This window comes from Loxodonta africana, chromosome 18 (assembly GCF_030014295.1).
Source record: "Loxodonta africana isolate mLoxAfr1 chromosome 18, mLoxAfr1.hap2, whole genome shotgun sequence".
NCBI lineage: Eukaryota > Metazoa > Chordata > Mammalia > Proboscidea > Elephantidae > Loxodonta > Loxodonta africana.
In genome coordinates, this window is record NC_087359.1 from 27157396 (window position 1) to 27174373 (window position 16978).

Genomic DNA, 16978 nt, shown 5'->3' on the forward strand with positions numbered 1-16978 from the left:
GAGCCCAGGGCGTGGTTTCTGGCACGGCCCCGGAGCAGTTGTCATTGGGATCAATTTCAGGACTCCAGAAAAAAGCGCTTGGAGTTTCACGTTTCTGGGGGCTCGTCTACGGGGCCCCAGTTAATTTCACCCCGTCGGTAGCACTACCCGGTCCCCTTCTGTCACTCGGGCCTCCCCCTCCGTGACACTGTCGCAGCATCATTTCCCCAAGGGGGCGGCATGCAGTATGAAATTTGGGGCTCCCTTGCCCTCCTCTCCGAACCCGGGAGGGGAGACGCGGGAATTTCGGGCTCCGCTGGGGACTCCGCAGAGGCTTTCGTCTCCCGACGCCTTTCGCGGGATTCATTTCTTCAGCGGAGCGCACCTCTCCCTCGCGCTGCGAGAGCCCGCAGGTCCACCCCGCCGCGCCGAGGCGCCCGGGCTCCTCGCACCCGACTGGGCGCTCCCGCGCTCCCCCTAGCGGCCGCCGTGCGGCCTCGCTCCGTCCCAGGCTCGTCGGCGGCGCAGCTCACGTGACCGCGCTCTGGGCCTGCGGCCGCTGTCGGTTCCCCCAGTCACCGAGCGAGAGGGAAGAAACAAGATGGCGGCTGAAGGCGATCCGGAGTGGGGCCCCAGCAATTCGGATTGAGCCTTCTCCCTCCACCCGCTTCCGCCGGCCCGGCCCCTCCCGCCCGGCCCCGCGGGCCTCCCCACCCGGCCCCGGCGCCCCTCACCGCCGCCCCTCCGCCCGCCCCTCCCCCCTCGCTTTCCCTTCTCCCCCCGCCTCGGCTCCGACATGAGGGGCCGGCGGGGCAGGCCGCCCAAGCAGCCCGCGGCTCCCGCTGCGGAGCGTTGCGCCCCGGCCCCGCCGCCGCCGCCGCCGCCGCCGCCCACGTCCGGACCCATCGGGGGGCTCCGATCGCGGCACCGCGGCAGCAGCCGGGGCAGGTGGGCCGCCGCCCAGGCTGAGGTGGCGCCCAAGACGCGGCTGAGCTCACCCAGGGGGGGCAGCAGTAGCCGGAGGAAGCCGCCGCCGCCGCCGCCGCCGGCCCCCCCCAGCACCAGCGCCCCGGGCCGGGGGGGGCGAGGAGGCGGGGGCGGCAGGACGGGGGGCGGGGGCGGCGGCGGCCACCTGGCCCGGGCCACCCCGGCCCGGAGGGCCGTCAACAAAGTGGTGTACGATGACCACGAGAGCGAGGAGGAGGAGGAGGACATGGTCTCCGAGGAAGAGGAGGAGGAGGACGGCGACGCCGAGGAGACCCAGGATTCCGAGGACGACGAGGAAGATGAGATGGAGGAGGACGACGATGACTCCGATTATCCGGAGGAGATGGAAGACGACGACGACGACGCTAGTTATTGCACGGAAAGCAGCTTCAGGAGCCATAGCACCTATAGCAGCACTCCAGGTACCCACCCAGCCCAGTTGCTGCAGACGCCTTCCCCACCTCCTTACCCTCCCCCCTTGCTCACTCCCTCTTGGGTGCTGTGCATCCTGCTCCGGCCTCCCCCCACCCCCACCGCCCCCCCAAACCGAGGGGAAATGCGAAGGCACATCAAGTGGCAAAAAACTAGATTTACAAGAGGAAAGAGGCGCATTGTTCAAAATGGAGATTGCATTGTTGCACTTTGCAGGCCACACTCGCTCGCTCTCTCTCCCCTTAGCCCCCCTTTTTTTCTCTTCAAAATTTATGCCAGTGCAATGTCTCCACCGGGCAGGATTGAAACTTTGGCACACACACATCCATTGCATTCATTTTTCTCCCCTTGTTTTGGTTTGGTTTTTTGGAATGAAAGAAACCACTTGTTTTTGCAAACCTCTTTGCGTTTCTAATGTGGTTCTTTTAGATTTTTATGGTCTATCTGCTCCTTAAAAGGGGGTTTAGGGTTTAGATAGATTGTGGCAGACACATAAATACACACAAACAAACAAAACTTTCTTTCCTTCACTCCCCTAGCTATGTGGTTTAAAAACTGTGTTAAGGAAATAGATCAGTTGGGTTAGTAGAGGAAGCCTTACTTATCTGGCCCTGTGTGTTTGTTTTTATTTCTTGGGTGTTAATGGGCTCGTGCAACAGTGGCTGGTAAATGGCTGATTGAAAAGCAAAGCAGAAAACCAAACCCAAAGCAAATTCGGTAATTCATCCGATTCAAAATCATTTGGGTAAAATCCAAAATAAAAGTAAAAAACCGCAGGAGCATGCCGTCTTACTAATTTGATGGCGATTGCTTTGCTTGGGAAAGACAGTTTCATGTCACCTGTTGCAGAAGACGCGTAGTTGATCACCCAGACATAATTGCTGAAGATGACCACTTGGACAAACTTCTAAGTCACACAGCAGAGATACTGGGGGGAGGAGGGCTATTAGAAAACAACTTTTGCTTTTCACTCTGTTTCTGAGGCTGAAAGTCCATCCAGGATCAGTAATGGACTTCTTCATGGTGACTCCTCTCCTGTTTTCTCTCAGGACGTTTCTCTAGGTTGGTGCTGAAATGCCTTTTGTTAAAAAAAGAAACAAAAAAACCAAAAATACAACACAATTGCTGCTTTGTATTAAATACGTAGTTGCAGCTTACTAAATTCTGGAAAAAAAACAAACAAATATGTAGCAAAAACCTGCCAGACATTTTCTTTGTATTTTGGTTTGTCTGGGTTAACTAAGTTAGAATCTGGTTTTAAGAGCATTTACAAAGTAGTTTATGAGGAAATACGGGGATTTTGGAAAATTAAGGTGTGTTACTAGTGTTTAAGAGAGACTAGGGTAGAAAAAGTGGTTAAATTGAAATGTTTCCATTTTTTGCAAATGCTTCAGTACCTATTGGAGAAGTATGAAACCGGATATAAACCTGTTTTGGTTGTCTTAACGTGAAATGGGAAAGGTATTGGCTTTTGCCTGACAATGAGAGCGTGTCTGTCTTTGTTGAGGGTGGAGACAGGCAGGGGAGAGTGAAGGTAATGAATTAAGTGTTAAGTATTTGTCTTTTGTATGTGAAAGGGACTGCACAAAAGTTTTGTTCCTTGCCAGCGTAATTTTAGTACATCTTTTTATAGTAATAAGTTTTTTTACTTTAAGAAATCACACATGTTCACTTTCTACCAAGAGCCTAGAATTGAATGAACCATAGAAACTGAATTCCACTGTTGGAGGAAGTTCTTTCAGGTTAGAGAGGAGCTAAGGCATTTTTTGGTATGGCAGTTTAGCTAACTTTAACTCCTGTTTGAAGGCCTAACAAATAATACTTAGGATTGTTGGCTGTGCATGGGCTGAATTACATGACAATTCGTGGTCTGGTTTCCTTAAAAAAAAAAAACAAAAAAAAACTTGTGTATTTATGACGTATCTGTGACATTTTTTTTCCTAATGACGTTTGTAGTCTACCTCGTGTATACTTGTCCTATCCCTTTATAAAATTATTAACTCCTTAATGAGAGATCTTGATCTCATCTCCCTTGCGCCTCCTAGTCATGCCCATAGCAGGTGCTCATCAAAGGCGGTCTGGATAAGCCATAGTTAGTAGGCGAGAACTTGAAATAGATGAAGTTTTGATAATTCCCTAGTGGGTGCCATAACTCGTAAATGTTTTGGTTTTAGTAAACTAAAAATTGGTCTAATTAGATTTTAACAGTTTGACTAGCAAATTTTTAAATAGCAGAGTTACTGTGTTTTGAAATGCTGTTTAGTGTTGCTTGCCAGGCATTTTCCTTTTTTCAGTGGATACGGTGTTAACTTCTTGGTTGTTTTGCCTTTTGAAACTCATTATTTCTCAGTATTATGGTAAATGGAGGAGAGAGTTTGTGTTCTGGACTTTCAGAATATGCCCACTTGCCTAGAATGAGTAACAATGCATGACAGGTGAGTTGTTTAGGCTAAGTACCAGTTTCATTAGTTTTATTGTCTGTACTTCCTGGGAGGAAGGCTGTGGGGTAAATGTGTAAATATGTACTTGTGTTTGGGAAGGAAAAAAGTTCTAGAACTGGTTTAAGATATCCCCAAAACATATGAAGAAATAAGGTTGATGGAGTTGAAGCCTATGGTACTTTCAAACCTACAAGAAGGCTGTATTTTATTGGTAATTTAGAGCGATTTCATCAATTTTTATAGACTAGAGTGTTGGCTTACCTGTTGCCGTTGAGTGGGTTCTGAGGTATGGCGACCCTATGTGTCTCAGAGTAGAACTGCACTCCACAGGGTTTTCCGTGGCTGTAATTTTATGGAAGTAAGTTACCAGGCCTTTTCTTCCGTGGTGCCACTGAGTGGATTCAAACTGCCAACCTTTCACTTAGTAGCTGAAAGCAAACTGTTTGTGCTACCCAGGGATCTATTAGAGTGTTGGCTTAAGTGCTGACATATTAAATTCCTACCATGAGAAATAACTAATTAGTCTATTCAGTACTTTGAAGGTAATCTAACTGGGTGATGCAAAAATTATAGATGATGTTACTAGTTTAACCTAAGTCATAGATTTTGAAAAGATTATCCACTGGAGATTAAATGTTTTCATTTTATGGCGAGAGATCTTAAATGGGTATCTAAAGTGCTCACATGACAGATATTGCTGTGGGGATGAGAATGTATTCAAAATTAAATAATCTAATTTTGCTTAAGATAGAGGCATTTAGCAGAGTAAAGCTTTTCTTTATTATTATTATTTTTTTAATTTAGAGTTATTTCAGCCTACAGGTTTTATGACATACTTGGACAATACATTGAGGATTATATGAAAAATGTTTTAACTAGGCATTTGATAAAGTTCTGACAGCATTTTGAAATTTAGCATTTGTTTCACATTGAAACAGAATGGTTCTTGCATTAAACTTGGGTGGGACTTCTGAGAATACTTACATGAGATTTTTGAGATTTGAATCCTCTAACTTCAGAAAGCAAAAGCCTTGGTGTTATCCTGGGGAAGTTAGTGATGTATGTTGTCTAAGGGTTAGTACACTAGAGATCAATGGCAGAGATGCCGTGGACGAACTGTATGTAGATTTGCCTAGAACAGATTTTGTCACTGGTGTGACAATATTTATCCCACCAGTGTCAAGCAGATACCTTTCCAGTGTGTGTGTAATTGCAGATTGCTACAAGTGAGGTACAAAGTGCAGTGGAGATGTGAAGGAGGAGGAGCACAGACCCTGTTTAGGGGGTTGGTGTGGGCGTATGCTTCCTGGATGGGGCTGTGGACAGTGAGTGAGGATGGAGGGAGCAGTGTGGGAGGGAGCAGTGTGGGCTAACGCGGGCAGGGTAGTGAAGTATGGGCAGTCGCAAGTCACTGGGTTTGTGAGTAGAAAAGAAAATTGGAAACCTCCCTTGTATGCTGTGTTGGGCAGTACCTAGAATACCAGGCTGTGGTAATTACACTTTTCCTGCACCTCATCTGTAGGATGAGGATTGAGCCACATCAGTGATACTAAATCATTTTTCAGTCCCAGAACACCCAAAGGATTTGCTGTATCCCCGTCAGCACGCGCATCAAACCAAACCAAACCCCAGAGATATTATTAAGCCGTGGGTGCAGCCCTTTCCCCAGATTGAGTACTGTAGGCAGTGGTTTTTGAAGTCCCCTCTCTCTAAAATCTGGTTCCAGTCTATTTCATTTGTAGGTATTGGAAATCTCTCAGAAACCTGGGAACGATTGGCTGTGATTTCAGTGGGACCTTAGGAAGTTTACCATAGTCTTTGTTATGCAGGGTGGATTGAAAGGGGACAAAATAGCTAGTGGGGATATGAGTGGGTTCTGTAGCCCTGACCTGTGGCTCTGAAGGCTAATTAGGATAATAGTAGTGGAATGGAAGATCTATTAGGGAAGAAATTCAGAGCTCCCCCTTAAAAGTGTAGACTGAGAAAGAGATGCACCAAATACGCCTCTGAGAATGGTAGTGCTCTCGGTCTCAACAAGAAAGTCAGACTATAAGGGAAATTAATGAGGCATCAATACCCGAGGGGGTTAAACATGAGAATTAAAGAAAATGAGGGCCAACAGTTACTAAGAAGTTAGGCACCTTGATCTATGAGTAATAAGGAGGGAGTCCTCAGCCTGCAGTAATGGTCTTGTGGGCAGTTCACGCTCATCTGCTGCTCCGTGCTCACCTATAGGAGTATTTGGGAATGGAGCTGCGTGTGGAAATGTGTGTGTGCCTGTAGGACAGGGATTCTGCTCTCTTCTCTTAGGCCCTCCTTTTCTCATTCCTCAAGACCCCTTGTCCTCTCTGTGACTACAGATCCTTGGGGGAAGGGTAATCTGGGTGACACAAATAGGAACAAATCCTAGCACATGCCTCCTTCCTTTGCTTGGAATGGATTCCTCCGTCCCTTCACCTGGCCCAACTCATGGTGACCCCCTGCACAGCTGAAGAAAAGTTGCCCAGTCCTGTGCCATTGCCATCCCCGTTGTGATCCATAGGGCTTTCATTGGCTGATTTTTCAGAGGTAGAGTGCCAAGCCTTTCTTCCTAGTGTGTCTTGGTCTGGAAGCTCCGCTGACCTGTTCAGGATCAATATGCAAGCCTCCAGTGACAGATGGCTACGTTTGAGGTGCATTGACCAGGAATCGAACTCAGGTCTCCAGCGTGGAAGGCAAGAATTCTACTACTGGACCACCATTGCCCCCACTCTTCTTGTTGATGTTGTCGTTAGTTACCTTTGAGTCAATTTCAACTCATGGCTCAAATCCCATCTCCTTGGCGTTTTCCATGAGTACTGTTGCTCACCTTGGTCTCTCTTCTCTTTGAGTGCCTGCTTATTGAGTTATAGTCTAAACCGCGTAGTTCATCACCCAGAAGTCACACGCCGACCCTCATTATTATAATTTTTTTCCAGGCTTTGAAATGGTAAGCTTCAGGAGGCAGGCTATTTCTTAACTCAGAACAACACAACATAACACGATGTATGCATAATGTACTTTAAAAGATTGAGAGTGAAATCATATAAAAATTAAAATGGACATAACTAGATATGATTATAATGTCTTAATTATTTTGTCCAAATACTCTACTAGTATATATCTAAAGTTATTTATATATATTTTTCTAGATATTATGTTATATTGTTCAAATATCATTAATTTGATTGCTGAATGATTTTTAAAACATTAACAGTAATAAAACCAAAAACCAAACCCAGTGCCGTTGAGTCAATTCCGACTCATAGCGACCCTATAGGACAGAGTAGAACTGCCCCATAGAGTTTCCAAGGAGCGCCTGGCGGATTCGAACTGCTGACCCTTTTAGCTAACATTTATTGGACATCTAAATTGCTGACTGATTTTCAAGCTATATTTAATAAAAATTCGATTTTTTAAATAGCAGCTTTATTGAGGTATAATTCCCATACCAAAAATTCACCCTTTTAAACTATACAATTCAGTGGTTTTTAGTGTATCCACAGAGTTGTGCAGCCGTCAGCACTGTCTAATTCCAGAACATTTTCATCACCCCAGAGAGAAACTGTGTACCCTGAGCAGTCATTCACCACTGCCCCTCCCCCACTAATTAATTCTGTCCTATGGATTTGCCTGTTCTGGACAATTCATATAAATTGAATCGTATAATAAGTGGTTTCTTTCACTTAACATAATGTTTTTCAAGGTTCATCCATGTAGTGCGTACCAGTATTATATTCAAATAACATTCCATTGTAATGGATACTGCCACGTTTTGTTTTATGTGTTCATTAGCTGATGGATATTTGGGTTGTTTTTCCTTTTTGGCTCTTAAGAGTAGTGCTGTGAACATTCATGTACAGGTTTTGTCTGGACATATCTTTTTATTTCTCTTGGGTATATACTGGGAATGGACCTGTTGGGTCATTATAAATTTAATTTTAATGGAATTATTTGAACCAGACTTGTGTTTGTTATAATAGTTTTTAAGCAAGTTATCTTAGGACAAAAGATAGCTGGATTGTAAGTCCTCCCAAGAGATCTATGACTTTAGATTGCATTGGGTCATCTTGGAGAATTTATTCCAGAATTGCAGATGCTATGAGTAATTTGCCAGATGAAGGTCTCGTCATAGCCATTGATGCCCACACTGGCAGTGTGAGGACCTGTGACAAGCATCAGGAAAAAAAAAAAAAAATCAGAGACACCTGCAAATGTAACCTCACCACAGAATTTTAGGCTTTTAGGATGTATGAGAACTTCAATATTCGACATGAATCTTTTATGAATGTCAAGAATCGAAGAGGTGGCATGTCGTGTGTAGAATCTGGGATCTGAGACAATGGGCAGTTGGCTCAAGTCTCTGTGCCTCACTTTCCTCATTTGTAAAATGGAAATATCATGGTACTTACTTCAAGGTGTTGTGGGGGTTAAACGAGTTAATACATGTGAAATGCCTAGGAATAGTGCCTGGCATGTGGTAAAGACTCAATACACGTTAGATATTCTTACCTGTTGTAATTTTTTGTTTGTTTGAATTTTTAAAAAATTATACTTTAATGAAAGTTTACAATTCAAGTCAGTTTCTCATATAAAAACTTGCACACACATTGTTATGTGACCCTGGTTGCTCTCCCTACAATGTGACAGCACACTCCTTCTTTACACCCTGTATTTCCCATGTCCGTTCAACCAGATTCTGTCCCACTCTGCCTTCTCATCTCGCCTCCAGATGGGAGCTGCCCACATAGTCTCATGTGTCTACTTGAGCTTCTAAGAAGCACACTCTTCACCAGTATCATTTTATGTCTTATAGTCCAGTTTAATCTTTGTCTGAAGAGTTGGCTTTGGGAATGGGTTTAGTTTTGGGCTAACAGAGAGTCCGGGGGCCATGACTTCTGGGGTTCCTCCAGTCTTGGTCAGACCATTAAGTCTGGTCTTTTTACTAGAATTTGAGGTCTGCATCTCAGTTTTCTTCTGCTCCATCGGGGATTCTGTGTTGTGTTCCTTGTCAGGGCAGTCATTGGTGGTAGCCCGGTACTGCCTAGTTCTTCCTGTCTCAGGCTGATGGGGTCTCTGGTTTATGTGGCCCTTTCTTTCTCTTGGGCTCATATTTTTCTTGTGTCTTTGGTGTTCTTCATTCTCCTTTGCTCCAGGTGAGTTGAGATCAATTGATGCATCTTAGATGGCGGCTTGCTAGGTTTTAAGACCCCAGATGCCACTCACCAAAGTGGGATGCAGAACGTTTTCTTAATATACTTTGTTATGCCATTTGCCCTAGATGTCCCCTGAAACCATGGTCCCCAGACCCCTGCCCCTGTTACTCTGTCCCTCGAAGTGTTTGGTTGTATTCAGGAAGCTTTTTAGCTTTTGGATTAGTCCATTTGTGCCAACTTCCCCTGTATTGTGTGTTGTCCTTCCCTTCACGTAAAATAATGCTTGTCTATTATCTAATTAGTGAATACCCCTCTCCCTCCCTACCCTCGTAACAATCAAAGAATGTTTTCTTCTGTGTTTAAACCTTTTCTTAAGGTAGTCTCATACAATATTTGTCCCTTTGCAACTGACTAATTTCACTCAGCATAATGCCTTCCAGATTCCTCCATGTTGTGAGATGTTTCACGGATTCAGTTGTTCTTTATCGTTGCGTAGTATTCCATTGTGTGAATATACCATAATTCGTTTATCTGTTCGTCTGTTGATGGGTACCTTGGTGGTTTCCATCTTTTTGCTGTTGTAAACAGTGCTGCAGTGAGTGTGGGTGTGCATGTATCTGTTCATGTGAAGGCTCTTATTTCTCTAGGATATATTCCAAGGAGTGGGATTGCTGGATTGTATGGTAGTTCTCTTTCCAGCTTTCTAAGGAAGTGCCAAATCGATTTCCAAAGTGGGTGTACTGTTTTACATTCCCACCAGCAGTATATAAGTGTTCCAGTCTCTCCACAACCTCTTCAACATTTATTATTTCGTGTTTTTTTGGATTAATGCCAGCCTTGTTGGGGTGAGATGGTATCTCTTTGTAGTTTTGATTTGCATTTCTCTAATGCCTGATGATCATGAGCATTTCCTCATTTATCTGTTTGGTGCCTGAATGCCTTCTTTGGTGAAGTGCCTGTTCATATCCTTTGCCTGTTTTTTAATTGGGTTATTTGTCTTTTTGTTGTGGAGGTTTTGCAGTATCTTGTAGATTTTAGAAATTAGGTGCTGATTGGATTTGTCATAGCCAAAAATGTTTTCAGTCTGCAGGTAATCTTTTTACTCTTTTGGTGAAGTCTTCGGATGAGCAAAGTGTTTGGTTTTTAGGAGTTCCTGGTTGTCTAGTTTCTCTTCTGCCATTTGTGCACTGTTAGTAATGTTTCGTATACTCTATGCCATGTATTAGGACTCCTAGCATTGCCCCTATTTTTTTCTTCCATGATCTTTATTGTTTTAGATTTTATGTTTAGGTCTTTGATCAATTTTGAGTTAGTTTTTGTGCATGGTGTGAGGTATGGGTCTTGTTTCATTTTTTTGCAGGTGGATATCTAGTTATGCTACCACCATTTGTTAAAGAGACTGCCTTGTCCCCATTTAACGGACTTTGGGTCTTTGTCCAATATTAGCTGCTCGTAGGTGGATGAATTTATGTCTGAATTCTCAATTCTGTTCCATTGGCTTATGTATCTGTTGTTGTACCAGTACCAGGCTGTTTTGACTACTGTGGCAGTATAATAGGTTCTAAAATCAGGTAGCGTGAGGCTTCCCACTTTGTTTCTTCCTTTTTCAGTAATGCTTTAATTTTCCAGGGCCTCTTCCCTTTCCATATGAAGTTGATGATTTTTTCTCCATCTCATTAAAAAATGCCATTGGAATTTGGATCGGGATTGCATTGTATCTGTAGATTGCTTTGGGTAGAATAGACTTTTTCACAATGTTGAGGCTTCTATCCATGAGTAAGGCATGTTTTTCCACTTACGTAGGTCTCTTTTGGTTTCTTGCAGTAGTGTCTTTTAGTTTTCTTTGTATAGGTCTTTTATGTCTCTGGTTAGATTTATTCCTAAGTATTTTATCTTCTTGGGGGCTACTGTAAATGGTATTGATTTGGTGATTCCTTCTTCGACATTGTCTTTGTTGGTATAGAGGAATCCAACTGATTTTTGTATGTTTATCTTGTATTCTGATACTTTGCTGAAATCTTCTATTAGTTCAGTAGTTTTTTTTTTTTTTTGGATTCTTTATTATATGTTGTAATTTAATATGTGGCAGCATTTCTTCCTGAACTGAAGATGGTGATTCTGTGATGATATAGTGGCTGGCCTTACAGTATAGTGCGGTGTAGTATTTTATTCTATCAAAAGCTGTTGACTGACCCACAAAGTATAAAAGTATTTTGAGGACCGCATTTAAGTAAAAATGTTCATTAAACAAAGAGCTTTATTTTCCTCCCTTTAAAAGAAATATCTAATGTTGAATTTAGCCATTTAAAAATTTAGTGCACCTGACATCAAACTTATTCCATTACTGTAATAAATCTATTCCAGCTTAGAGAATTTATCCCAGAAGTGCAGATGCCATAACTAGTCTGCCAGTTAAAGTATAGAAAACATTCTTGGTACTTCTAGCTCTTTGGCAGTTTCTTCATGAAGGAAGAAAATGGAAATCGTCTGTAATTCCATTAACCAAAGATAGCCACTGGAAATGTTTTGATATGTATTTTTTTTGTTCCATTTTCTGCACGTTTTTTAAAAAGATTCTGTTATTAGGTGCTGTCGAGTCAGTTCTGACTCATAGTGACCCCATGCATAAGAGAACTAAACACTGCCAGGTCCTTCACCATCCTCACAGTTGTTGCTATGTTTGAGCCCATTGTTGCAGCCACTGTGTCAGTCTATCTCATTGAGGGTCTTCCTCTTTTTTGCTGAACCTCTACTTTGCCAAACATGACGTCCTTCTCCAGGGACTGGTCCCTCCTGATAAATGTCCGAAGTACATGAGATGATGTCTTGCCATCCTTGCTTCTAAGGATATTACTGGGAATATGTTAAACAAACTGATTGTTTTCACTTCATTTATGGAAAACTTTTCCCAATCTCATTCTGTTTTTATCAAAGTAATACGTGAACATGGTTAAAGTATTAAAGGCTTATAGTGAACTAAAGCAGCTCCCTGCCCAACCTCTCCTCACACCAAGACCTTTGCAGAGGCAACTGCTTTCAACTCTTTTAGCTGTTTTTGTTTTGTCTTTCTGTGTGTGTGCTGTTTTTTTGTTTGTTTTGTTTTTAATTGTGCTTTGGATGGTTTATATAGCAAATTAGTTTCTCATTAGCCAGTTATTATACATATCGTTTTGTGGTATTGGCTGTCCACCCTTCGACATGTCAACAGTTTCCTCTTCATCATCCTGGGTTCCCCATTTCCATTTGTCCAGCTTTCCTGTCCCCTCCTGCCTTCTTGTCCTTGTTGTTTTGTCTGTTGTGTTTACCTCAGTATTTTTTAATAATATGCTTATGTTACTATTATTTGATTTATCTATTTTAGACATTTATCTCTTGGCTTTGTTATGGTAGACGAAGATTCATTGTTGTTGTTAGTTGCTGTTGAGTCAGTTTTGTCTCATGGCAACCCCGTACGTGCAGAGCAGAACTGCTCCACAGGATTTTTTAAGGCTGTGACTTTTTGGAAGTAGAGTGTCAGGCCTGTCTTCTGAGGTGCCTCTGGGTGAGTTCGAACTGCCAGCCTTTGTGCTAGTAGCTCTGTTATAACTCCCCTTCCCCTCCCTTCTGCACCCTCAGCATTCCCTCTCTCACCTAACTAACTGTTTTCTCTGCAAGTCTCTTGACCATCACGTTGGGACTTCTTTTTGCTGCTTTCCCGTGTTGATCCCCGTAATTTACTTCCCTTTTTCGCTGGGGCACAAGCTCTAGTTGCTTCCTAAGAATGGGTGCATGAGAAGTACACTTTTTGTATTATTACATGTCTGAAAATGGCTTTTTCAGCTCGTACTTAATGTATAGTTTAGTCCAGTGTAGGGTCTTAAATTAAAAAAAAAAAAAATGAATTTCACGTAGAATTTTGAAGGCTTTATTGTTTTTTAGCATCTGCTCTTGCTGTTGAGAAGTCTAGTGCCATCCATTCTGATGACCTCCTTCATAGTTGCCTTGTCCCGCCCCCCGTTTTTCAAGCTTTTAAGCTCCCTTCATTGTTTCTAGTATTCTGAAGTTTTGCGGTGATATCCCTTGATGTGGTTCTTTTTCATTCATTGTACTGGGCACTTGGAGGGTCCTTTTAATCTGGAGACTCACATCCTTTAGTTCAGGGAAAATCTCACTTAACACGCACACACACATATACACACATATACCCCCACCCCCGCCGCCCGATTTACATGGTTTTCTTCCTCAGCTCCTGGTTAGGTAGATGCTGACTCTTCTAAACTGATCTTCTTAAGTTTCTTATTTTAAAAAATTATTTGTCCTATTTATGGATGATAGTGACCCTGGTGGTGTAGTGGTTAAAGTGCTTGGCTGCCAACCAGAAGATTGGTGGTTCAAACCCACCAGCTGCTCTGCAGGAGAAAGATGTGGCAGTCTGCTCCCGAAAAGATTAGAGCCTTGGAAACCCTATGGGGCAGTTCTACTCTGTCCCATAGGGTCGCTGTGAGTCAGAATTGACTCAACAGAAATGGGTATGGGTATTCACGGATGTAACATCCTCTGTTGTTCGTCTGAGAACATTTTTTGTTTTTTTCTGTTTCCTTTCTTGCCTCACATTCCTTTCTTCTGTTTTGGTTTTCTGTCTTTCGTATTGGAGGCTTTATTCAAATGCTTGGTGACCCTAGGCTAGTCATATTTAGGAGTGAGGCACTGGATAACGCTTTGTGGGTGGCCATAGTTTGTCAACTGTTGGGTTTCATGGTAAGGTAATTGGTCATATTTGTTTTTGTGTATTATTTGTTTTCTCTCTTTTAATTTTGGTTTCTTAAGAGATTTCTTAAATCTCCTGCCTGGGGCTAGGAGTTGGAGGGTGAGGGGGTACATATGCCCAGTATTCTGGGTAGCTGGATGAGGGAAGGTGGCAGGGGCTGTCACCCTACAGTATGCAGACTTTTCACTAAAAGTCTGTTAGGAAGCCTGAGCCTGATGGTCCAGGGCTCTTGGTGCCTCCACATCCTGAGCTGTCTCACTCCTCCACACCCCGCTCAGAAGCTTCTTAGAGTGGAGGCTTCTTTGCAAAGTCAGGTGCCTCTTCTCCTTCCACACTCTGTATTCCACAAAAGAGGTAAAATTGCCTTTCTGCTTATGTCTCCTTTCTTTTTGTTATAGTATGTTTTTAACCTTTTTGTTTCTTTGCTGTCAGTTTACTAAGTGTTGAGAGGAAAAAGATCTTAACTCATGGTACAAGTTTGCCATTTATAACCTGAGTTTCATTAAGTATTGTTTTACAATGTAATTAACCATTTAAAAACAATATCCAATGTTCAGTATACAAGGCACTATGTTAAAAGCTTCAAAGAGATGCAGGGATGGACAGGAAATGGTCCCTGCTCCTAAGGTCTTTATTGTTTAGAAGGGGGAATAACACAGGGTGAAATAACTATTATATAGGGAAGACTGTGACAAGTTCTGTAAGAAAAAAGAAAAGTTAGGAAGAGAGGTCACATTCTATTGGGAGATCAGAAACGGTGTCAAGAAGAAGGCTGAATTTTTGATGTGCCTTGAAAGGTAGGTAGCATCTCCCCAGGTAGAGGTTGAATGGGGAGAGGAGGAAGGATGTGAAATGTTGCCGGTGACAGAAAGATGCATGCTCAGGGACTGCGTGCTAGTGATTTGAGTGTTGAGGAGATAAAACAGAGAAATGGTTCTTATATTTTGGTCCAGTTTGAATAATGCCAGTCTGAGGAATTTGTACTGTTAGTAGGCAGTGGGGAGCCACTGAATGTTTTTGAACTGAAACACATCATGATAAAGCTGTGCTTTTTGAAAAACAACCTTTCTGGCCTTGGTGTATGGGATTTATTGGGATAGGACAGGACTGATAGCTATGTAAAATTCAATTCTGTGGCTGTACCAAAATAAAGCTGTTCTCTATTTGATTGCTGTAGTTACCTTTAGTGATTATCCTTTTGGATAAATCTTGGTTCACATCCCTGATTTTTTCCCCCTCTAGGATAAATACCTAGAAGTTGACTCACTGGAAAACAAAGGCTTTACACAATTTTTAGGCTTTTAATATATATTACTATATTATACTATAATATGAAAATACATATTGTAATATATACATTCTAGAATATCCTTATAATAATTGTAAATACTAAATATAATGAATATGTTCCCACCAGCAGTGTATTAAAGTCCCCATTTTACCAACACTATTTAAAAATCATTTTTGCATTTGATGGGTTAAGATGTTATATGAATTTGTATTTCTTTGACTACTAATAAAGTTCAGTACCCTCATGGCTGCTGATATCCAAATTTCTATTTGTAGTCATGATTTTCTTCCCTGTAGTTTGAATTCTTCAATGGATGAATACTTTTTGAGGCACTTCACATGAATGTCCTAGAGCACCTCAAATTCAGCAGGTCCCAAACAGGGTCCATGCATTAGTGCCTACCCCCAGCCTCTCATTACCTTGCTCAGTGAATAACAACACTGCTCGCTGAATTGCTCAAGCCACAAGTGAGGAAGTCATAGCACGTCCTCCCCATGCTTCACCTTCCACTGCTGGCTTGTTACTAGGTCTTGTTTGATTTACATCTTAAATCTCATTCAACTCTCTTGTCCATCCCCGCTAACAGTTCCCTACATCAAGCTCTTTTTATCCTTCTCTTGACCTCTTGAAGGAACCTGTCTGCCCGCCTGGCCTCCCTTTCTCCGCTCATCCTTCCTCACATCCATTCTCTACACACGTACGTCTCTGCTGTAAGACAGGTCTGACCATGTAACGTTCCTTCGTAAAAATCTTCAGAGGGAAAATGGTTGTATTCTTTAGTGTGGTATGTGGATGGTCCATGACTTGAGCTTTGCTTCCCTTGCCAGCATCATTTTCTGCTACTTCATTCACTTATTCAAAAAATACCTATTCGGTACCTGCCAAGTTCCAGGTGCTGAGATGCAGCAGTGAATAAGTCAGATGTGGCCACGGCCCTGATGAAGCTTCTTGGGTAGCAGTGGAGGCAGCCGGTGTATCAGCGAAATTGTGCTGAAAGGGGGCAAGTACATATAATCTAGTCAACAGGGATCAGAAAAAGCTCCCCTGAACAAGTGACAGTTAAGCTTATAACTAAAGTAGCTGGGTGAAGGGAGGGGAAAAGGAATTCTAGAATCTTGGCCCTAGGATCAGCACGTGCAATAGGTTGGAAGGAAAACCATGAAGGGTTTTAAGTAGGGAGTATTGTGATCAGATTTATGGTTTTTAAAAAAAGTCCCTCTGGCTGCAGAATAGGGAATGAATTGGAGTGGACAAGAATGGACGAAGGAACCCTGGTTGCACAATAGTTAAGCACTTAGCTGCTAATCTAAAGGTTGGCTGTTTGAACCCACCCAGCAGCTCAGTGGGAGAAAAGACCTGGCGATCTGCTCCCATAAAGATTACAGCCTAGGAAACCCTATGGGGCAGTTGTCCTCTGTCACATGGGGTTGCTATGAGTCGGAATTGACGGCATACAAGAAGAATGGATGAGTTAGGCTGTTGAAATAGACCAGATGACAGATGTTCTCACTAAATTGGTACCAGGGGGAATAGAGAGAAATAATTTCAAAAAATAATTTAGGAGTTAGAATGACAGGTCTTGGAGATAGATTGGTTGGATAGACTGGGGTGTGGTAGGGAGAGAAAGGAGTCATTGATGACTTGACTTCTGAATCTCTTTTATTTCTCTTCACTTTGTTTACTTCTTTTTCTTTACCTTGAACTTTGTCTTCATATAAAAATGAATTTGTTGTAGTTCTTTCAAACACCTTATAGTTAATTCACTGTTGTTATGACTAACTCCTAGCCACCTATCCATCACCTTCTCTAGCTTGCCTTCTCTGGTCACCATTCCCTTTGCCCTGACATGGGGCTAAAGACTAAGTCCCGTTACCCTCCCACCCGCCCCAGGACATTGTGTGTTTATATATGGTTTAGTTTCCAAATA

At 42.7% G+C, this 16978-nt stretch overlaps 1 protein-coding gene across 15 annotated transcripts in view; it reads left to right on the forward strand.

Moving 5' to 3' along the window:
* The first annotated feature begins 775 nt into the window (after positions 1 to 775).
* BPTF (bromodomain PHD finger transcription factor) overlaps positions 776 to 16978 on the forward strand; it is a 151385-nt gene continuing 135182 nt past the window's right edge. For all 15 annotated transcript variants that reach the window (XM_064270888.1, XM_064270886.1, XM_064270892.1 and 12 more), the window contains exon 1: positions 776 to 1388. In XM_064270888.1, the coding sequence (XP_064126958.1) occupies positions 776 to 1388 (613 nt within the window). The remainder of the gene's footprint in view (positions 1389 to 16978) is intronic.